At 41.6% G+C, this 23313-nt stretch overlaps 1 protein-coding gene and 1 pseudogene across 1 annotated transcript in view; both read right to left on the bottom strand.

Annotated features, from left to right (window-relative positions):
• Nr5a2 (nuclear receptor subfamily 5 group A member 2) overlaps window positions 1-23307 on the bottom strand; it is a 121861-nt gene extending 98554 nt beyond the window's left edge. The window contains 6 exon segments of the mRNA XM_048809598.1: window positions 13668-14314; window positions 17166-17307; window positions 18821-18939; window positions 22890-22910; window positions 22913-23026; window positions 23213-23307. Coding sequence (XP_048665555.1) covers window positions 13668-14314; window positions 17166-17307; window positions 18821-18939; window positions 22890-22910; window positions 22913-22970 — 987 coding nt within the window. The 5' untranslated portion in view covers window positions 22971-23026; window positions 23213-23307.
• On the bottom strand, window positions 10459-10652 carry LOC125618590 (annotated as a pseudogene).
• Window positions 23308-23313: the final 6 nt, after the last annotated feature.

Genomic DNA, 23313 nt, shown 5'->3' with positions numbered 1-23313 from the left:
GAGCTGTGGGTTTGACTCGGTGGTGGAGCAATTGCCTAGCAAGGTTCTGGGTTGGATGCCCAATGCTGCAAAAATTAAAAAAAAAAAAAAATACAGCTTGCTTTTACCATTGAGCAGTTTGTTTCCTTTAAGTCTTTTTTTTTTTTAAGTTGTCAATAGCCCTTTGTTTTATTTATTTATTGATATGTGGTACTGAGAATTGAACCCAGTGCCTCACACATGCTAAGCAAGTGCTCTACCACTGAGCTAGGACCCCAGCCCTCCTTTAAGTCTTTAGTGCATTAATTCAACATGTACCAGTGTCTACAGTGCTTCATTCCTATAAAACATGTTTTTAATTTAAATGAAATAATGATCCTGCTCTGTTAGGTAAATGGTTGTGTAAACAGGGCATTTAGAAATGCAATAGTCAACTCATAGGAGATGGTCTTGCTGGAGACTTTAAAAACCCACACTTCTGAACCAGTGATGAAAGGCCAGTTACACCCCTGCTCCCCAGTCGGAGGTTACGTTCCGCCTTGCACAATAACGGATAGACTTTAGACCTGTTGGTCAATGATTCCATCTGTCATGGAAGAAAAAGCATTCTCACAGAATTAGAAGTTGGATCAAGTTGGGTTGTAAAGTTAATCCTGAATGTTGTGTAATCCCAGTGACGTTTTTAAATATTGGAGATTGAACAGCAGTAGTGCTCAGAGGCTCTATGCACCTGAGATTTCTATTTATTTTTTTTTCTCTTCAAAATTTATATGAGGAATCATAGAATTAGCTTCGGTAGGTCAGAAATGTGGCATTTGAAAACATTGCCAGTTAAAAGGAAGAATGACCATTTGTGGGACTATGTGGAGATGTGAATGAGAGTCTAAAGTGTAACTCTCTTGTTTGGCACAGAAACTGTCACGACTATTTGAAAACTAGAGGGGAGTTTTGAAGTTCTCTTGTATGGGAGTTCCGTGGGTCCCATCCACACTCACGTGCCTAAGCCTGAAGCAGTGTTCTCTCTTGCCCTTGTACATCAAAGCTGACCTGCTACCCTCAAAGGAAATTGCCACTGTGTGAGAGTCATCTGTCACCGTGGAAGGATTGGAAAGAAATTCTATCCATCATCATTAAACATAGCCCATCTTGGGTTTTTTTTGTTTGTTTGTTTGTTTGCTTGTGGTCTTAGGGGCTGAACCCACTGAGCTACATCCCCAGCCCTTTTAATTAATTAATTTTATTTTGAGACAGAGTTTTACTAAACTGCTGAGGCTGTCCTTGGATTTGCAATCCTCCTGTGGAATTGGTCACGCACCTCCAAGCTCGGCTCTCTACACCCCATCCTTAGAGGTCAACTGTTTCTCTTGCCTTGTCTGCGCATTCTCAGACGAGTTTATGAGCTGCCCTCTTTCTACAAGCACATTCTACCTGAAGGATAAATGCAGATGCAGTCAAGGACAGGGGTCAGCAACCACCCGGACCCTGGGACCATACTTCTCTACAAGCCTAACGCCTAAAAATTAACCTTATGCCTGGATCTCTGAGGCCCAGGAAAGAGCAACGATAAAAGCAAGCTGAGTACGAAAAGAGAAGGCAGTCTAGACAGATAGCAAACGACAGGAGGAAGAGAGTGGAGAAAATAAAGCAAATGGTGTAGGTTAGAAAGTCTATGGAGGAGCTGGCAGGGACCCCATCCCACTGGCTGCCTGAGCTGAGCCTAGCACAGGTTGGAGAGCAAATCAGGTTTCAGTACCAGGCACAGGGGAACACCAGGATGCTGGAAGAGGGGACGCAGTGTCTGTCATTGTTCTTTACTGTGGGTGGTATCCTCGGGTTAGAGATTAATGTCTTTAATGTGAAGAATAGTTTAAATGCCCAATTTCCATGCAGCCATTCTGCAAATGGATGTTGAACTCTCAAAGATTTGTATGATCTGCTTCCCAAGCTGAAGAACAATAAGTCAGAGCAAAGTCATTCTTTACTTATCCTGGAAAATAAAATGATCTATTTTCCCTCAGGTTCAGAGGGCAAAGTCCTTCAACAGTGTTAGGGGGTGTCACACATGAGTCATGAATCTGGTTTTTTTTTTTTTTTAACCCATTACCTGACTTTGTGGATACCTGTGTGCAAACAGGGACCCAGAGGTGCAGACTCAGGGAACCCCACCTGTCCAACACTGAGGAACTGGTAGGCTTTCCATAGATCTGTGAGCAATTTGTATGACCTGCTGGGCAAGATTTAGAGTGTACAAGGACATTAGTTATTCTCAGCAAACAGGCAAGTAACTACTTCTAGGACAAACTGACAAAACTCTACTGATTATTCAGTCAGAAATGGTGCTGGGTATAGGAGATGGAAGGGGTTGAGGAAGGCCCGCCCAAGTATTCTGGAGTTGGGAGGATGCTCTGCTACTGCATACTGATGGCCTCATTCTTTGCCACCCAGTTTGATAAACTAAGGCTTGAAGGCTCTAGAGTAGGCCACTATAGATAATGGCAAACACCTCTCTCCATTCTGATGGGGATTACTGAATTGTTCTATTCTCAGTTTCCTACATGGTCCTCCCCTAATTAGAAAAATAATAATGAGTTTACACACCCTTGAGTCAACTTATCAAAAACTTGCTCTCTGCAGTGAACGTAATCAGTTAAGATCTACTGGTACAAGTATGGGTAATTTGGTCTTCGTAACAAGTATGAAATACCTCACAGTTTACAAAGGATTTCCACACGCAATTAACTATGTAACATGGCTCAGGTTAGTAAATGTCTCAGGTCTCAGTATCTTCATCTGCAAGGTGGGTATAATCATGCCTAGTACACAAGTATCTTTAGCATTAAACTAGATGACAGATGTGAAATAGCTAACAATTGCCTGCTTCCTAGCTCAATAAGAGGTGCCCATTAGTACTGTCATCTTCAAACTTTAGTCCAGGAAAAATCCAAGTATTTTCTTGAATTTTCTTTAAACCCTCAGCTGTTAGTTTAACACCAAACCTTAAGGGGAGCTGGCCTGAGGGTTCACCTACCTCAGTTTGTCTCTCGTCCTCCCCCCACATCTCCAAACTGACCCAATTGCCTTGATTAATTTTACTGGTATCAACAAATTACTTGACTAAAAGGATGGATTAGGTAAAAACTGAGGTAGCAAACTTCTACTAATCAGTTTCCTGGATGTCTCTATGGGCTTGTATAACCCTAAGAAGCAAGAGAAGGGACAGATGGTTGTGTCCCTTAGAAACAACATATATGTGAGAATGACAGATCTAAACCTTTTACTCCCACTCGTTAACCAAAAGGACACCATATACTATGCTCACAGACTTTCCTAAGAGTCAAACCAGAAAATGGCCTGAAAACACCCAGCATCAGGGCAGGCTCTTCATGACACCCTCTAAAATTTACCTCTCACCAGACATGGTGGCACACACCTATAATCCCAGTGAGGTTGAGGCAGGAGGATCTCAAGTTTAAGGCCAGTCTGGGCAACTTAGCAAGATCCCCTGCAACTTATTTGGAGAACTTGTCTCTAAATAAAAAATGAATATGTCTGGGGATGTAACTCAGTGGTAGATTGGCCTTGTGTTCAATCCCCAGGGCCCCCCACCAAGTTACTTCTCTTTTTACCATCTGTCCTTTAACATATCAAGGAAAATGCTGATTATTTTCCTACTCTTCTTCATATTCAGACACCTAATAATGGCTCATCTAGTGAAACTTGGAATTCTCAGCCATGGCGGGTTATTCTGATGCTGTCCCTATAATTCTAGTAGATAACAAATAGATTAATAGGAACAGGAAGCTTATTGGTTGCGTGAACAAGCAAACCCAGTGTGAATCTCTGATCCTCTGCAGAACCATTCTCATCAAATATCCCAGAGATTGTGTTCACCTAGATATAACCCATGCTCTGCTGTACTGCAACTAAGCTTTAGGAAGTTAGGCAGTATAGACATATTCTCCCATTTGGAAATATATACTTGATGAATAAAGCAATTCAGTTCTTTTTAAAAACAGGCAAGAGCTGGGCATGGTGGCCACACCTATACTCCCAGGGACAACTTGGGAGGCCAGAGCAGGAAGATCACAAATTTGAGGCCAGCCTCAACAATTTAGTGAGGTCCTGCCTCAAAATAAAAAATAATAATAAGAGCTGGGATACAGCTCATTGGTCTGTTACCCCTGGGCTCAATCCCCAGTATCAAAAATAAATAACACTGGACAAAAACTATTTAGACAAAAACAGATGAGGCCGGGCACAGTAGCACATGCCTGTTATCCCAGTGGTTTGGGAGGCTATAACAGGAGGATGGTGAGTTCAAAGCCAGCCTCAGCAACAGCAAGGTGATAAGCAACTCAGTGAAACCCTGTCTCTAAATAAAATACAGAATAGGACTGGAGATGTGGCTCAGTGCTCTAGTGAACCTGAGTTCAATCCCTGTACCCAAAAAGAAAAAAGAAAAAAGAAAAAAAAAAAACAGATGAGGATTAATGGGCTAGGGTGGAGAGAGAAATTTACCACAAAGGGGCTCAGGAGAATTTTATGGGACAGAATAGCTCTGCATTTGTACACTAAGAAGAAGAGTTCATTTAGAGAAGGTAAATTATCCTTTAATAACAAAAGATGGATGCTTCTTAGTACTGGTGTATTTTCAAGACATCCCTGCGAAGAACACAGAAGGTAAAGAACACACATCGTCCTGGTCAGGTAGGCGTGTTTGGGAGGCTGTAACAGGAGGATTACAGCTTCAGGAAGTTAGGCAGTATAGACAGATTCTCCCATTTGCAAATATACACTTGATGAATAAAGCAATTCAGTTCTTTTTAAAAACAGGCAAGAGCTGGGCATGGTGGCCACACCTATACTCCCAGCAGCTAACTGACCATAGCACAAACAGGTATTGACTGAGAAGAGCTGATTCGACCAGGAAACAGCTCAGATAACAGGTTCCTCAGTCCATAACAGACAAGAGCGCAGTAGCAAACAAGGCTAGAATAATATCACTTCTCAACACCATCAGCAAGAATACAGGCTTCTGTTTTAGATCTTTCTGTGGGGGGGGAAAAAATTACAGAAGCAGCTGTTTAATACCCAAAGAGAGAAGAAAGACCATCAAGTCAAACCTGCTGATTCTAAGGTTCTTTCCAAATTCACAAAGACAGAAGAAAATGTCCACGTCCACCTCTAGTGGAAGAAAAACCATTTTCCTCTTTTCCTTGTAACCCTAGGACGCACAGATGTGTTTAATTCTAGTATCTCTTTAATGAGAAGAACTGGCAATAAATGGTTTACAGATTGTATCCTTCTGCAACAGGATGCTGGGGATGTAGGTCAATGTTAGAGGGCTTGTCTGGCATAGAAGAGGCCCTGGGTTCAATCCCCAACAGCACAAAAACAAAACAGAACAGAGTAGTGAAACCATAAGTTAAGTAAGGTAGCTGGTGATCATTTTGGAAACCATATGGGTAAGCAGGAATGCTGAGGTTGAATTAGACTAATGGTTCCTGACCTCAATTTGCAGGCAAAGGTAAAGCAGAGCCACGTGGCAGATAGTGTCGGAAGACATTGTGAGGGCTGGTGCAGCCTCTCCTTTCCCTCTTCCACAGAAACAAAAGAAAGAAAGGTTAGAGCTGGATATGGTGGTCAACATCTCAGCCTCTCTAGAGGCTGAGGCAGGATGATCACCAATTCAAGGCCAAGCTTAGCAATGTAGTGAGACCCTGTTTCAAAATTTAAAAAATAAATAAATAATGTAGCTCAGTGGTATAGAACCTGCCTAGCATGTGAGAGGCACAGAGTTCAATCCCTAGGACCAATTTTTAAAAAGAAATAAAATAGCTTAAAATGGAAGCAGATTTAATCAAGTCTCAGATCATAGACCTGCATATTGGGAATAGTGAATTGTAGCTTGGGGAAAGGGATCTAGAATATTAAAATAAATAAAGCATGGTGGCACACACCTGCAGTCCCAGCCTCTCAGGAGGCTGAGGCAGGAAGGTTGGGGTCAGCCTTGGCAATTTAGGGAGACCCTCGACAACTTAGTGAAACCGTATCTCAAAATAAAAAATAAAAAGGGCTGGGGATGTGACTCAATGGTTAAGCATCCCTGGGTTCAATTCCTGGTACCTAAATAAATAAAACTCTGCCTAGAAAGCTTGTATAATGAACCAGAGAGAAAGGAAGGTTTGCCCTTCCCCTTACTCCCTTGCTTTAGAGAAAACCACACTTAAAAATGGGCTCTGGCATGGTTGAATTCCTTTAACACAAATTCCCTGAGTCTCTGAAACCTATTTTCCACAAAAATGCTAGTTATGAGTTTCAGTCAGGATTAGTTTGGGTTTTTTTTTTCTTTATTTTATTCCTACATGTATCAGAATCATTCATGGAGGGGAAGTTCTTATATATCCATTCCCACAATTCTCCAAAGACATCTGGTCTCATTAGAAGATCAAATAGATCCTCCAGATTCATTAGTTGCTTAACAAAGTGGGAATTATTTCCTCACTGCTCCGTGTTTATATGAGATTCGCCAGTCACAGGTGAGGGCAAAATAACGAGGGATAGTGTTTTTCCCACACAGGGACAGCTCGTTCAGCAGAGTGGAAATGTTTGGAATTTGCTATTCTTTTCTAAAAACACGAAGGAAAAGTCAAGAATATATAGGCTATTTTGAGACAGATTTAAAGTTCAGAAGGTGCATTTAATACATCGTTTCAGAAAACTTGACGTTCATGGCTCACCTATCACCTGCTTACAATCCTGTTCTCTTTCTACCCCTTTTCCTTCACAGGCACACTAAGGAACCCACATCGAACGTGTCTTGCACCAGGTAGAACACAGGACGGAACAGCATTTGGCACTTCTAGCTGTGGAGCCCAGCCCATATTGCTGTGGCTGCACCAGATTCTTCCCCGGAGCAGACTCTAAGCAGAGGATGAGGCGCTGGAGGATGCCTGGCAAAGCCCTCAAGGTCCAGAAGTGTTAGCTGGTGGCCCCATTGTGCTGAATGATACCCTGGTGGCCTGAAAGAATTATGAGGCTTTCGAAAGTGACTCATTCACTCCCAGGGGGCTGGCTGGGCTCAGGGAAAGTCTGTCCCCCTGATTATTAGTGAGTAGTAATTAGGTGGTAGGCATGGACTTTGGATAACCTAGATTTGCTTTAGTTTGCCTGGTGGAGGCCTGCAGAGTGGGAGTCGAAAGGTTCCACTGAGTGCGTGTGAGCACCAGGAGGGGCCCAGGATGCTCCTTTGAATCTGAAACTTCCAGTCCCAGATCTGCCCCTTGGTAGCTGGGGAATCTTGGGCAAGTTACGCTTTCTTCCTGTCATGGTTTCTTTATGTGCAAAAAGAAGAGATTAGGGTCACAGGATTTTCACCATTTTTTCTAGCTCTGAAAAACCCATGATCTACAAATCAGAGACATGGCGTCTGATAGAAGAAAAAGTTGGCTACGATCTACATACTGTGGGGTTGGGCTCCAAATTCCTCAATAGGACACCCATAGCACAAGAGTTAATAACTAGAATCAACAAATGGGACTTACTCAAACTAAAAAGTTTTTTCTCAGCAAAAGAAACAATAAGAGAGGTAAATAGGGAGCCTACATCCTGGGAACAAATCTTTACTCCTCACACTTCAGAGAGAGCCCTAATATCCAGAGTATACAAAGAACTCAAAAAATTAGACAATAAGATAACAAATAACCCAATCAACAAATGGGCCAAGGACCTGAACAGACACTTCTCAGAGGAGGACATACAGTCAATTAACAAGTACATGAAAAAATGCTCACCATCTCTAGCAGTCGGAGAAATGCAAATCAAAACCACCCTAAGATACCATCTCACTCCAGTAAGATTGGCAGCCATTATGAAGTCAAACAGCAACAAGTGCTGGCGAGGATGTGGGGAAAAGGGTACACTTGTACATTGCTGGTGGGACTGCAAATTGGTGCAGCCAATTTGGAAAGCAGTATGGAGATTTCTTGGAAAGCTGGGAATGGAACCACCATTTGACCCGGTCTATTCCCTAAAGACCTAAAAAGAGCATGCTACAGGGACACTGCTACATCAATATTCATTTACATCGATGTTCATAGCAGCACAATTCACAATAGCAAGACTGTGGAACCAACCTAGATGCCCTTCAATAGACGAATGGATAAAAAAAATGTGGCATTTATACACAATGGAGTATTACTCTGCATTAAAAAATGACAAAATCATAGAATTTACAGGGAAATGGATGGCATTAGAGCAGATTATGCTAAGTGAAGCTAGCCAATCCCTAAAAAACAAATGCCAAATGTCTTCTTTGATATAAGGAGAGTAACTAAGAACAGAGTAGGGACGAAGAGCATGAGAAGAAGATTAACATTAAACAGGGATGAGAGGTGGGAGGGAAAGGGAGAGAGAAGGGAAATTGCATGGAAATGGAAGGAGACCCTCAGGGTTATACAAAAGTACATACAAGAGGAAGTGAGGGGAAAGGGAAAAATAATACAAGGGGGAGAAATGAATGACAGTAGAGGGGGTAGAGAGAGAAGAGGGGAGGGGAGGGGAGGGGAGATAGTAGAGGATAGGAAAGGCAGCAGAACACAACAGACACTAGTATGGCAATATGTAAATCAATGGATGTGTAACTGATGTGATTCTGCAATCTGTATATGGGGTAAAAATGGGAGTTCATAACCCACTTGAATCAAAGTGTGAAATATGATATATCAAGAACTATGTAATGTTTTGAACAACCAACAATAAAAAAACAAACAAACAAACAAAAAAAACATGATCTACAGATCAGACACTGAGAATCTTCTAATGCACATGTTGCTATTTTGGGAATGACAAGTTTTCGAGTATTTCTTTCACCTTTCTCATGCCATTATTTTGGATGGATGGAGACCAGAATTGTATCTTACAGGTGGTGCCAGGCTTGGTGGCGCACATCTGTAATCCAAGCAACTCAGGAGGCTGAGGTGGGAGGATGGCAAGTTTGAGGCCCACCTGGGTAAATTGGCAAGACCTTGTCTCAAAATAAAAATAAAAGGGCTGGGGACGTGGCTCAGAGGTAGAGTGCCCTGGGTTCAAACTTCAGTACCGAAATATAGGAGAGAAATAAAAACCAAAGTGCTCCCTAATGTATGTCCTCCAGCTCTCTCCACTTCCATCTTCCTGCTCAGAAATTCCAGTTTCCATGAGCACACTGTTTTTATATTATTATCATTATTTATTTATTTGTGTGGTGTTTATTAGAGATGGAACCCAGGTCCTTGCATATGCTAGGCAAGTGCTCTGCCACTGAGCTATACCCCCAGCCTCATTATTCCTTAGTTACATTGCTGCTTCATGTTGCTTCCCAAGTTGAGAATTTGGGGGCTCTCATTTCCTGTTTCTCATTTCAGTATTTTAAGTGGGAACCAGAGTACCCTTTTGCACCTGGTAGGTAGATGTGCAGAAAAACAAAAAAGACCCACCAATTTCTTCTGGCCCTTCTGTTCCCTTAACTAGTAAAGAAATGAATGGTGTACTCTCTCCTTTCTACAAGGTAGGGGGAAGTGTACATCCCATGAAAGTCAGCAATAGGGCATTTGCAAAACTGCCTTATTATCCTGTTATTTCCCAGGAGCAAATACATGACTTTCCATCCTGAGGTTGTAGAGGTATAGGCAATCTGCCCTGGAAGTATGTCACTCGATGTGCCACTTGCTGTGAAGTCAACAAGAAAAAGGAAAATGTTTAAAGGAGAGCCCTCACCTTTCTGAAAAATATTTTAAAACCACAATTTTGCAAAGTACTAGAGTGGAGACTTGGACTGCAGGCTTCCGGAATGTCTTACAGGCCATGCCAGGAGGAAAAGGAGTCGTGCTAAAAGTGGTGGCAGGTAGGCTCCATCCAGCAGGTGGCCCACAGCAGAGCCATATTTCTTGAATTGCAGGTCATGCCTCATTAGTGGGCTGTGACATGAATTTAGTAGGTCATGACCAGAAAAGTCCTTTTTTTTAAGTGAAATAAATTATGCGAAAGCAGAATAAACTAGAAAATATTGGAGTACATGTAGATCACGTATTATCTAACAAAATTGTCATTTAGGGGTGTGTCTAAGGTGTAAGTGTGTGTAAGAGAGTTTAGTACACCATGTTCCAGTGTAAAGTATATTTCCCACTGCAGGACACAGAAAATGTGGAAGTGACAACATTGGAGATGACTTGTGATGCTGGCATCACAAGACTGACAAAGTAAATTTACAAATGAAAAGAAATTCTTCCTATGGGAATATTCATCTCACAACTCTGCTAAATTACTCTGGATTCTACTTTTTGTTCTTGACAAAATAGTTAAACGGAAATATTCCTGTTCAATATAAGCCAAGGCAATGGTAAAGTGGGTTCGAGATGGTGTCTCTATCCTGTTGACAGTTCCACCCCGCGTAAATGCCTCCTGATATTTGTAGGGTTTTTTTTCCTTTGCTTTTTTCCCCCTGCTCAGACAGTATTCTCTCCCTTTCACTCTTCCAACAACAAAAGGCAGTTACAGCAAAGCAACACCAAGAGCCAGCTTCACACTTAGGAGAGGATGGTTCATTTCCTCCTCATGGTTTCCAATACTCAGCCAGATCAGAGAAACTTTGCTAGTAACAAACTATAGAAATGATCCCTGAAAATTATAGTCTTCTTTTTCATCACATGTTCCCATGAAACACTGATAACTGCATCGAACACCTGTATAAGGACAGGCAATAAGCCATACATGATGTAATCCCAAGCACTTAGGAGGCTGAGGCAAGAGGATCACAAGTTTGAGGCCAGCCTCAGCAAGTTAGTGAGGCCCTAAGCAACTTGGTCAGACCCTATCTCAAAATAAAAATAAAAAGTCGTGTATTGCGTGTATGTACGTATATGTAACGACAAATGCCAATAGCATGTACAACTATGAAGCACCAATATAAACATGGGGGGGGATAAAAAATAAAAAGGTTTGGGGATGTAACTCAGTGATAAAGCACCCTGAGGTTCAATAACCCAGTACCGGAAAAACAAAACAAACAAACAAAAAACAACTGATAATCAGCTGCAGGGTGTAGCTCAGTGGTAGAGTGCTTGCCTAGGACACATCAAGCCCTGGGTTCAATCCCCAGCACCATTTTAAAAATAAAGGAAAAATGACTGACAGTTCTTTAAGAGCCTCTGCTCCCATAGGCATTTATGTTTTAGCCAAATATTTAATCTCATGCCATATAAAAGAATTTCATAGAATTCAGCTGCAGAAGGAGGAAAATTAGAGAAAAGAAATATATCCTCAGCTTTCTTGAAGTCCTATCTGTGGCTAGCTAGCTATGTTCACTATGTAAATCTTTTTTCACATGCAAATAATTTTTATTTATTTCCTCATTGATTTGTGAAATGTTATCTTTACTGTCTTTGTTTTAAAAACAAAATAACTATGGAAATATTGCAACTCTAAGAGGAAATATTTTATTCTATCAAACTTTGTATTAATCTTATACTCCTTTAAACATTTTCCTTTTCCTTGTTGACTTAATCTTATACCCAACTTAGTGCTTATCAAATTTTAGTCCTTAATTTATATATATATATTTTAATTTTTATTTATTTATTTTGTGGTTGTAGATGGACAGAATGCCTTTATTTTATTTGTTTATTTTTATGTAATGATAAGGATCAAATCCAGTACCTCATACTAGGCAAGCACTCTGCCACTGGGCTACAGTCCCGGCCCTCCTTAATTTATATTGATTAATGACTGTTAATTATGATACAATTATATGATGCTGTAATACTTGGCAATATTATTTCCCACTGTCATACTAAGACACTACACTGCTTGTTTTCTTGCCTGAATAAGCCCGTATTACACAAAGAACTCGACTTTTCATGCAACAATTAACTTTTAAAATGTACCACTTTACTGAGTAGGTAGTATATGCCAAACTCCCAGGATTAGGGTACTTTACCTATAAATTCTCATTTTATTCCTTGCAAACCCTCCTCCAAGTAACATCTATTATTTTCTACTATTCCATAGACGCCATGTTCACAACTTTACAGATGAGAACACTAAGGCTCAGAGATGGACGATGCCCATGAAGACATGGTTATTAATTCAGATCAAGTCTATCTGATTGCAAAGGCTGTGCTTTCATGGTTTTTATGTCACCTAATCTTTCAGATGTATTTGGAATTATTTTCATCACCTCACCTGCTCTTCTAAGGACGTGGTGGTGAATGTCTGAACACCAGGAAAGCTGTTTTTATTGTTGTTGTTGTTGTTTTTTTAATGAAGACCGCTCTGCTGATGTAGAACAGCTGAAAACACTACATATTCAGAAATATCTGGCCCGATGGTGAGAACTCGATGCTTTCTGCTTGCCCTCAGTAGCCTGGTATCTCAGCTGTCTTTCAGTCTAGCAATTAAGGATGTGAAAATATCCAGCATCTTTTAACAGCATGCTAGAGATATTTTATTAGATCCATTCAGATAACTTTTTTGTTTCCATGTGCAAACGACGGTACTTTAAGACTTCTATGAAAAACATTATTTTCCATTTGCAAATAATTTCCACATCCCCTAGTCCTTCTGTCTGCACAGACCATTTTTAACAGTAACTCTTCAAATAAAAAAAATCATCTTTTTCTCTCTACTCTCAGAGATTTTTAAATTTCCAATGCCTCAGGTAATCAGAAGCCACAGGTATTTAGCAGCCACATCTCTCACGACAGCAAAAGGAAGACGTTGATTTCATAATAGAATATACTGAAAAATCAAATCCAGGGTTCTCTTTAAAATCAGAAATGAAACCCCTAGCCACCAGATTCAGACTCCAAACTTCTAAGTGACTTTACCACATTAATTCGGTCTTTAGTTTCAGGAAATAAAATAATCATGTAGTTAAACATAGATCCTTATGCAAACAAGTACTATGTTTACAATGTACCAATCCATTAAAATCAGCAGCAGACATACATTCTGAGAACTAAAACCTGGGACACATAGGCTAGCAATCATCATTAGCTCATTCCCCATCCAATGGCAGTAAACATCCTATTGGAATCTGCTCCGAAAACAAAGGCTTTACTAACCTAATGTCAAGGTAAACAGGTAGTAAATACCTACTTGGTAGTATAACCAGTGGTATCACATTTGCATTCTTTAGGTTCTAAACACAACTAAATGTTGGCATTTTTTCCTTTGAAAGCTACTTTCAAGATAACACCATTATAATATAGTTCATAATGGGGTAACTTAAAAAAAAACAGTATACTAGGCACCACTTGACATTGACATCTTTAGCCAACATTAAAATTTTTTAGCCACAAACTATCTGAGATAGTGGGAATAAACATATTATGGTATACAGAAAAAAACTAAGTTTCCTATATTTTATGTTAAAAGTCATTCACCCCAATTAAGAGCTACACAGAATAATTACAATTGTGTACCACTGTGCCCAGCTTATTGTCAGTCTTTATACCATTGTTCAGTGCAATAAATAGTCCTAAAGTTAAGCTACAATAAATAGTCCTAAAACACAGTTATAAAATATAACTACTTCAAATCACCCAAAGAAGAAAAGGAAAAAGTACTTTCAGCCCCAAGAATATATTCATTGGGAATAGAGTTAGGTCTCCCTTGGAAGGGATATTGAGTTGTGAGAGCAGAGGGCATACCTTAAGTTCTCTGAAGAAGATACTACTCCTGGCCCACTCAACAATGGAGAAGAGGGTTTGATCCGCCATTTTGCACATCAGCCCAAATGTGCTCAGCTTTTCGTGCTTGCTTCGGTTAGCCTGCTCTTGCTGCAAATAGGTCATGATTTTGGCTTGAACTTGAGGCTCATCAGGCTCACACTTCAAAAGTTCCAGTATCAGGTGTGGAATGCTTGCCGGGGAGCTTGTCTGGTAACTATCCATATAGGAATAGCCCATTATTGACTCAGGTGAGCTGGTGTAGGGATCTGGGTACTCAGACTTGATGGCCCGGCTAGGAAAGTGGCCATATGCTTGGTAACCTTGCAGGCTGCCATGAGGTGGCATTGTCATGCTAATGGGGGATGTTACAAAGGGACTTCTGTCATAGTCTGTAGGAGGCAAGGCAGCATGGTTCAGAGGTAGGCCTTTGGGGGCAGAATGGATGTTCTGAATGGCAGAAGAGATGGTCAGGTCAGAGGGCATCGCTTGGATCACCTGAGACATGGCTTCCAGTTTAAGTCCATTGGCTCGGATGAGGGCTTTTTTCTGTTGCTTCAGGGCCCTATCTCTCTTGTACATTGGTCCAAACTTATTCCTTCCTCCACGCATTCGATCGGCCCTTACCGCTGTTGGGGGAGCAAAAAAAAAGGGTGGGGGGGAGCGTGTATATAAGATGAAAATTATTAGCATTCTCCAGGATATCTACACTTAGAAATGTTGAAAATGAACCATAAATGTTTTGTGTGGCTGTTTTCATTATAATAGCTCACAAGAATTCCAAGGAAAAACAAAAACAAAAACACCATGTCCTCTTTATTTATGAATTGCTTACTCTTTTTTAATATTTATTTTTTAATTATAGGTGGATACAATATCTTTATTTTCATGTGGTGCTAAGGATCGAAGCCAGTGCCTCACACATGCTAGGCGAGTGTTCTACCTCTGAGCCACAACCCCAGCCCTCTAAGTGTCATTTATCATTGAAAAAAAACCTGATAAATGCATTGAATAATGGTATAAAGACTGACAATAAGCTGGGCACAGTGATACAAAATTGTAATCCCGCTGATTTAGGAGGCTAAGGCAGGAGGATTACAAATTCGAAACCAGTCTCAGCAAACTCAGTGAGACCCGGTCTCTAAATAAAATACAAAAAGGGTTGGGGATGTGGCTCAGTGGTTAAGCACCCCGGGTTTCAATTCCAAGTAATAAAAAATAGAATAAAATAAGATTAAAAAGGGCTGGGGTTATAGCTCAGTGATAAATCGCTCCAGGATTCAATGCTCAGTAAATTAAAAATCTTGGATACATAGACATAGTAACCCTTTTGAGAACTGAAGAAATTTTAATAATTGGTTTTTTGCTACACATAGGGATTATTTCATATTTCTAAGAGCATCAGTCTTTCTACTGGAAGCATTAATTTCTATTATGCCAGTGATTCTCTATGGAAACCCAAATTCCTTTTTGTTTTGTTTTCTCAGAGAAAAATAAATCAAACACCCCATTTCTGGATTAAATTGTGAATATTTTGCCTTAGGATATCTTCCTCCTTCTCAGTCATTTTGGCTATTTTGTTGTAAAAGGATTGAGTACATGCTTTTCTTGGGAAATTTATTTTTACCTCAACTTGATAAGTGCACATCAGTAACCACCAGTTATTGCTTTTAATTTAAGCAGAGTTGGACATAATTAAAGCAAATTCCTTTCAAAAGTGGTCCAGAGGCTGTTCTGTCACAATGGTGTGTGGAGTCTGGGGCCATGCCTAATAAGTTAGTTAGCAGCTCTCTCCAAGCCCATAGTGGCCAATGGCAATTAGATAGAAACCAGAGACCTCTGACAGCTTGTGACACACTGAAATTGCTGGAGGTTAAGTTTTTGAGCTTTTTATCTTAGGATTAGTATCACATTAAAAATTTATTGTGAATTCTAGGTATCCAGAATACTGGAGAAGATCATAAAAGAGTTTTTCATCTGGATGATAATTTATTGAATATTCAATTGTTTCAGACCACTGTTAAGGGAAGTATGAGCATGTACCCCACATGACTTACTACAATTAAGAAAGCATAATTTTCAAGGTAAAGAAATACAACCTTCTTTCTTTTCTTGGAAAAAAAAATCATATGAAATCACAGCATCGACTTTTTAACATTTTTTTCTTCTCAGTCACACACCATGATAACCACTTTCCATAATATTCTGTTATTTGGTTAAATAATAAAGTGATTGGTGATAAGAAAATTAATGAGCATCAATTACTTCCTTTCTCCATTTCTTCTTTAAAGCAGTACTGACTTAACAGTTCTTATAACAACCAAAGTGACTAATTCTATTTGAAGGAATCTGTTAGCAATTTGGCACATTTCTTAGAATGACTGTTATTAGTTTTTTAGTACTTCTATCAAGTATGAGTTCCACGTAAGGAGAAAGCTCCAAATAAATATAGCTCATGCCTCATTGATCAAATAAAATGCACTCTTGTATCTAGCACCATTAGTGACATTGTTATTATTTTATTTGCAGTATATTTAATCTGTGGAAAGCCAGTGGGTCAAAGGCTGGAGAATAGCAGCACACCATAGCAGTCCATGAACTACAAATTATTTACAGCAGTCACATATTAACTTCACTGCCTGCCAATCTGAACATGGAACGGTTTTGCTCTTTCAACAAGGTTTAGTGTGGCTTTGGGGGAATGGTTGTCTTGTTCTTGTCAAACCATTGTAACTGATTTAATCACTCATTATTTTTCATGTTTTTGCTTCTCAATTATTTTATTTTGCAGATTCAGTCAATGTAAAAATGTGCATTTCTACACTATAAAAAATAAAACTCTAGCCGGACGCTGTGGCGCAGGCCTTCCAGCAGCTTGGAAGGCCAAGGCTGGCCTCAGCAACTTAGTGAGACCCTGTCTCAAAATAAAAAATAAAAAGGGCTGGGATGTGGCTCAGTGGTTAAGTGCCCCTGGGTTCAATCTGTGGTTAAAAAAAAAAAAAAAAATGAAATTCTACCTGAGAAATTACTTTTCACAATTCAAGGCTCAAGAATCATGAAATTAACAGGGACAATTGTGATAAGCACACCTATTTAAAAAAAAAAAAAAAAAAAAGGATTGAAATCAAAACTTTTCCCAGGACATCCTGATTTGAAAACTTAAAGGATATTTTGGCAAATTAATTTTATTTGTTCTCAGATGGATCCCTTTAGTCTTGTTATCAATTAACCTGACTTTTGACCTGTTCCCCAAACTAAAAGGAAGGGACAACTTTGATATTTAAATTCTTTTCCTTATAGATGTCACCATGTTTAAATGAGACACACTATTCTGCAGACAAAACATAAAAAGATCTTACTTTATGGCTGTAGTGTTAAAGGACTGGGAAAATACTGTTACCATAGCATAAGTACAATGCTGTTTTAAAGTCCATGTCCTTGGAGACTTTAAACAGGCAGTAGTCTTTAGAAGAATCTTACCTTCTAGCTTCATTCCAACACTTAGACATTTTTGAAATCGACAGTAAGGACAACGTTTTCTCTGTGTTTTGTCAATTTGGCAGTTCTGGTTTTCTATACATGTGTACCTTTTATTATTTTGGACTGTTCGCTTAAAAAATCCCTATAAGACAGAGAAAATAGTGAGACGTATTATAAATCTAATACCCGTCTCTTCCATTGTTTCATTTTAAGGAAATCACCATTAAATCTTTTCATTGTACCACTTGAGCCCTTATGTGGTTCTGTGGTTTATTTTACATTTCAGCAAGATCAACCCTCCAAAATAGTGCCAGGCCATAGTGATTTATCTGGCCTCAGAGTTATATTCCTGAAGAATTACATCAAATCTGGGGGAGATTTGGCTTCCACATCATTTCATCCCAACAGTCAGAAAAAAATACACTCTATATCAACCAGTGATTTTTTTTTTTTAAACCTGTTTTCCCTATTAACCCTGATACTCCAGACAGAGGTCCTCATGGAGATTTGCATTGTTTTTCAAGTAGTCTGATACAATTTCAGTGACAAACCATTGCAAAATGCCAGAGGAAAAACTGACTAGCAAAACACCTCAGATCTCTTACAAATGTCAACAGTGAATAGTTAAAAGCAAAAGGATTTAAAGAGATTTAAAATGGGAAAATGGTCATAATTTCCCTGGAATACATTCAAGCATGAGCACTATTTAAGAAAAAGATGAAACTCATGGAAAGAAGCATGTCACAGCACTAAATTGGAGAAAGCAGCTCATGTTTTCCTTATATTTCACTCAAAAAATTAATCAAGAATAAAATTTGTAGCTTTACAATAGAACAACGGCTTTTATTAAAATAGAACTCTTGTTTTTCTTACTAGCTATAAAGAGAAACAAGCATACCTTGTTAGTGAATGAAGGAATTTTCCTGGCAATGGTTTAAGTAATTATACTGTTTTCAAATCAAAAAAATGTCAAAAAAAATAAGGAATACTGAATTTATTAGAATTGTATTAGAAAGTCTAACATAAATTCTTAATGTATTATTGACATGATTAGTAACAAGAGTAAGTTTTGCATATTCAAATTCCTTGCATTTAAATAGGTCACATGATACATTAATGAAATTATTAGAAACTAAAATCTGGTTTCTTGCTGTTTAAAGTATAAGTTTAAAAAACATATTAAAATAATTTTTTGAAATAAACCAGGATGAAATCATGCAGTGGGAATTTAGACTTTTATAGCTGTGGATAAAAAATGCTCAGACTTGTAGCACAGAATACTCTGAAGTTAAAATGTATTTGGGAAATACTTTGTCATGTTCCCTTTCAAGAACAGGGATGCTTTAAATATATATAAGTCAAGCAAAATCAATATTTAGGACTGTTAGAAATGGAAACCTTTCTACAGCTACATCACTTTATTCCAATAAAATATTTTAAGGCCATGAGACTGGCAAAGTTTTCTAAACAGCATAAATTTCTTTGCCTTTTTGAACTAAATCAGACACATATTTCTAAGAATCATCTCCGTAAGACTTAACTCTCTCATTTTTGAGTAAAAAAAAGCAGTCTGAATTTAGCTTTAAAAAGTAATTCAATGGTTTATTTTGGTTTTGAACATTATATTTTTTTTAGATAGCAACTTATGAGCAAACCTTGCAACTCTCACAGGTGAGAAGCCCGTAATGGTACCCAGACACTTTATCTCCACACACAGGACAAAGCTCTTCGAGATCTTCATCATAGGAGTAATTCACCATTTTAAACTGAGACACTGAAACACAAGAAGAGAAATGTACACACATATCCAATTAATTTATTGCATAGGTTTTAATCCTGCAAGGAGAAGCACTTTTGGTGATTGGTGGGCAATCACCAGGTAAAATATAAAATAAAAATAATTTTTACCCAGGTAGTACTGAAAAAATAATTTTGCACACTTCAAGTAAAAAATCTTTGAGCATCAATGAAGATGCACTTCATATTTTAAAGTTTAAAAGTAATTCCAACTTATTTTGTTAACATTCTAAAGTGACCATTGTTGAACAAGTCTCATAACTTCTGCTAAGCAACAGATCAGAATGGAAACATGAATCGCATAAAGTAACCACCTAGAACTTCTTTTAAATCTCGGCAAAGTTAAGTTCCAAAATGTCACCTGTACCCAAGAGAGAGAAACAAGCACACAACACACATTACTCCCCAACTCTTAAAGTAGTTTCCTGAAGGTCTACCTTGCTTGTAAGGATAGTAACACCAATTTACAAACGTTGTTTCACAGAGGAAACTGAAACCCTAGAAACCTTCTCGGGAGCAGCCCCACTTTTACAAACAGCCGGCGGCTCCCAATGTTCAGATCTGTTAGATAAATCGAAACATTCAGTTCTGTATTGACTTCAGTTCTGAATATTTCCATCTCCTTACGTTTGAAAATATCCTGTGAATATAAAAAGAAGGAAAAAGAAAAGAGAGGACACCAGACGGGAGAAAAATCAGAAGAAACACACAAAGGTTTGTTTCCTCGCAAAGTACCGGTGCCCTGTAATGAACTTCACGTTTCTGATCATCATCAAAATACAAACATCTCAAGATCTCCCTGTTAATCAGAAATCAGGCGTCGCGACAGCTCAATGCCGGGATCGGCTGATCGCCTTGCTGGGGACGCCTAACCAGCCAAGGCATCTATGCACCAAAAAAAATAAACTATGCGCATAAAGGACAGTGGCTTGGAGACCCCAAGAAGTACCTGATCCTGTCCCTCCCTGAGACTCCGCATTTGCGCGGGTCAAGTCCCAGAGTGCTGGTGGGCGGGCACCTAGGGCGAGGGACAGGTCTGCACAGAACTGCCACCGCGCGCACTTTCCAGGGGCACCCTCTCTCTCACCCCTTGCTCAACCTTCTGCTACTCAATGGCGCACAAACATCAAGGCAAGTTTGTTTTAAGTTAATCAGTGGCATTGCGGGGGCGGAGTGGGGGGGGGGTGCCCACCGCCAGGCAGAAGTTTCCTCTGATTTGTTTACAAAGCAGGAAAGAGAAATCGCGTCTGCTCCACAGCTAAAGTACCCAGCCATACAAATCACCATAGTGGCCTCCTGCGATGACTTATTCTTTTTAAAATTGTTATTTTTTTCTCTCCAGCTTTTCAGGGTCTCAAAGGGCGGTCGGGTTGGTGTTTGGGTTAGGGGTGGGGGTCACTTTGCAAGCTGAGGCCCGAACGCAGACCTATAGAGATGTGTCTCTTCCAAGACAGAATCCTGAGCCGGGGGCTCAGGCTCAAAATCAAAGTTTAGGATAGTTCGGAGGAAAAAGGCTCCCCCAAAGGCAGTATTCTGGGATCCATGACAGGGAAACAGGGATGCTGAGCGCAGTTCTCCGAGCAATGCTGGTCTGAATCCCAGCCCCTAAAAAGTCCCTAGGGTTTGGTGACCTGAGGGTTTAAGTTCCTTTAAACCTAAACTTTTATGGTGCCCCAGAAAACTGGCGACTACAGTCTCAAAGCATGTTGTTGTAGGGAAGGGAATACGAGTACTTTACCAAGTGTATTCTTTTCTAACTCCCTTCTTCCCCAACAAAGTACTCTCTTACTTCACACGTAAGGGGCTCAGAGAAGCAACCACTTTCTGAGAGACTCTGGGTTCACCGAGGGAATCCATCACCCCAAAGACTTGAGGTCTTGGGTTGGGATCCTCTGGGAAAAATCCAGAGAGATTCGGGTGGGGAGACAGAAGTCATAGTGAGAGGCCGAGGCATCTTTCAGGTACCCTGGTACACAGCCCAAGTAGGCGTTGGGAAGACCGAATGCACCCGGGCCAAGAAATCCCCGCACTTTCCCGAGTCTCAGTCTGAAGAAAGGAGAGGGGACCCGCAGGGTCTTGGGAAGCTGTGGCCTCAGAGAGGCGCGCGAAGTTCCCGCGAAGTTGGAAGAGCTGCGCAGAGAACCCGGTAGCGGATCCCCTCTCTGGACTCCAGCACAGGTCGGACTAGGATGTGACCCCGACTGGGACCGTAAGAAGCACGGGAATGAGATCAGAGACCCTCAGGCACCGCCCGACACACAGGCCGCGAGTCCCAGGGAAAGTCGTGCCCAGAAACTTCCCACGCTGCTTTTGAACCCAGGGCTAAGCAAGCGGCGGGCCGAATCTCCTGAGCCCTGGGCACAGGACAAGCTTATTCTGATTGAAAACAGTAAGTAGTGTCATGAAGATCCCTTTCGAACTTTTACAAAGAAAATGTAACCTTGGCATCTCTCTCCTCTCCCTTCCAAATAAGCTGTCGTCCCTCCCCACTCCTAGCTCCAGCGTCTCTCGGAGCTGCCTTCCCGGGGTCCCTCCGCGCCGGAACGGGAAGCAGCAACTTTCCTTTCGGACCCAAGAATCCCCGCTGGTCTCAGCCGGTGGCCGAAAGTGCAGACCCTCTGCCAGGCGGTCGGCCGAAGGAAACCGGTACAGCTTCCAGCGCTGCTTCCCCTAAGCCACACTTTGGTGGAATCTCAGGTGTCGGGAAGAAACGCCTCTTTGGGCCAACGGGGTTCCCGCTGCAGCCAAACCCAGTTAGTCTCCGGGGCTTCAGTCCCCGGAGACTTCCACAGCCCTCACTGAAGGCTTGGAGAGACCCCGGGTTCACCCAGGGAATAAATGACCCTACCAGCACGTTGCACGCCCTCCTGCCACCTCCTTTTCCCTTTGCAATGGGGCGACGTCAGGTTTCCCTACCAGAGCGTCCGGGGCAAACTGCCTACCCCGCACCGCAGAGCAACCAGCCCTGAACTCTTCTCAACACCTCCCCGGCCCTTTCAAGTTCGCTCAAGGGGATGGCAGGAAGCGTTCCGGGATCACAGGCCGCCGGCCCACGTATCCTGCGCTCTGGAAGGGGCGAGGATGGAAGAACACCGGTGACTTTTCCTAGCATTGTTCCCTCCCCGGCCCAGCGCAAATGCTATAAACTTTTGAAGGGCTTACTTAATGCAAGCCAGATCTGAAGCTGCTATTTTGGAATGTGGAGAAAATGTAGCCATTGAGATTTTTTGTTGTTGTTGTTATTGTTGTTAGCAATCAAGAGCTCAAAAAACAAATGGGATTTCTATAATCTCAGCTCTTGAATGGATGAGGGGCAAGAAACAAACCATACCTCCCTACTCCCCTCAACTCAGTATTACCCTACCAAGGAAGGATGGTGTAACTTTGATTTTCTTAAGTTCTGCCAACAGTTTTGAAGTTGTCCAAACCCAAGCCTACCCTGGGGTCAGCCTGGGCTTGGCAGGGGGTGCTCACAGACACCGCTTGCACAGCTTTTCCGCGATCGCCTTCTCTTTCTGCAGTCTTCTCCCTCCAGACGGATTATCAAAGTACACCGCAATACCGAGAATCTGCTCGAATGTCCAATAACACATTCCATTTCTCAGAACGATCTTATTATTCGAAAGTACCTTCAGCCTCGAGCTGCCCGCCGCTGGAGTTACCTTAGAGCTCGAATCCTCTTAATCAGAAGCGACCAATTAGACATCGATTGGCAAAGCTCTGCCCGCATTGTTCAAGAGCCATAAACTTTTATGTCTGCACCTGAGGAGGGATCCTGATGCCCGCGCGCCGCCCCGCAGCCTGTGGCTACAGGGTCCCTAGCCCCGCTGCTCCAGGGCCTGCGCCGGGCGGGAGGCTGAAGCCCACAAAGCTAGCCTGAGGGTGGAGAAGCCACCGGAGCCCTCGAGCTACGCGGCGCCTCCCTACCTTGCATGTTTCCCGGCATCTGCCCCGTTCCCCATGCGATCGAGCCAGTCCCAGGGCTTCCGTATCCACTTTGGGCAGCATGACAAGGCGGCCGAGGGCGGGAATGGGGAGTCGATATCGGTCCGGAAGCCCAGCACCTGGACACGGGCAGCACAGATTCAACTCCGGCGGAAAGAGGGAAGGGGCTACCAGGATGCCCGCTCACCCACCCGCTCGCCGGAGCGTGCCTCCGCCTCCTCCCGAGCTGCCCGGCAGGACCTCGGAGCCCTGTCCTATCTCGCAGCCCCGGAGCCGCCCCGGAGCTGCGAGGAGGTCAGGTTTACGCGACGAAGAGAAGACTGCGTCCGGGTGCCCTGGCTCCGCGCGGCCAGGGAGCAGCTGCCCGGGGCAAGGATCCGCGAAGCGCCGAGCTCCCAGAGGGCAG

The sequence above is a fragment of the Marmota marmota genome, unplaced genomic scaffold (genome assembly GCF_001458135.2).
Source record: "Marmota marmota marmota unplaced genomic scaffold, marMar, whole genome shotgun sequence".
Lineage (NCBI taxonomy): Eukaryota > Metazoa > Chordata > Mammalia > Rodentia > Sciuridae > Marmota > Marmota marmota.
This window is presented reverse-complemented; position numbering and strand designations above follow the sequence as displayed.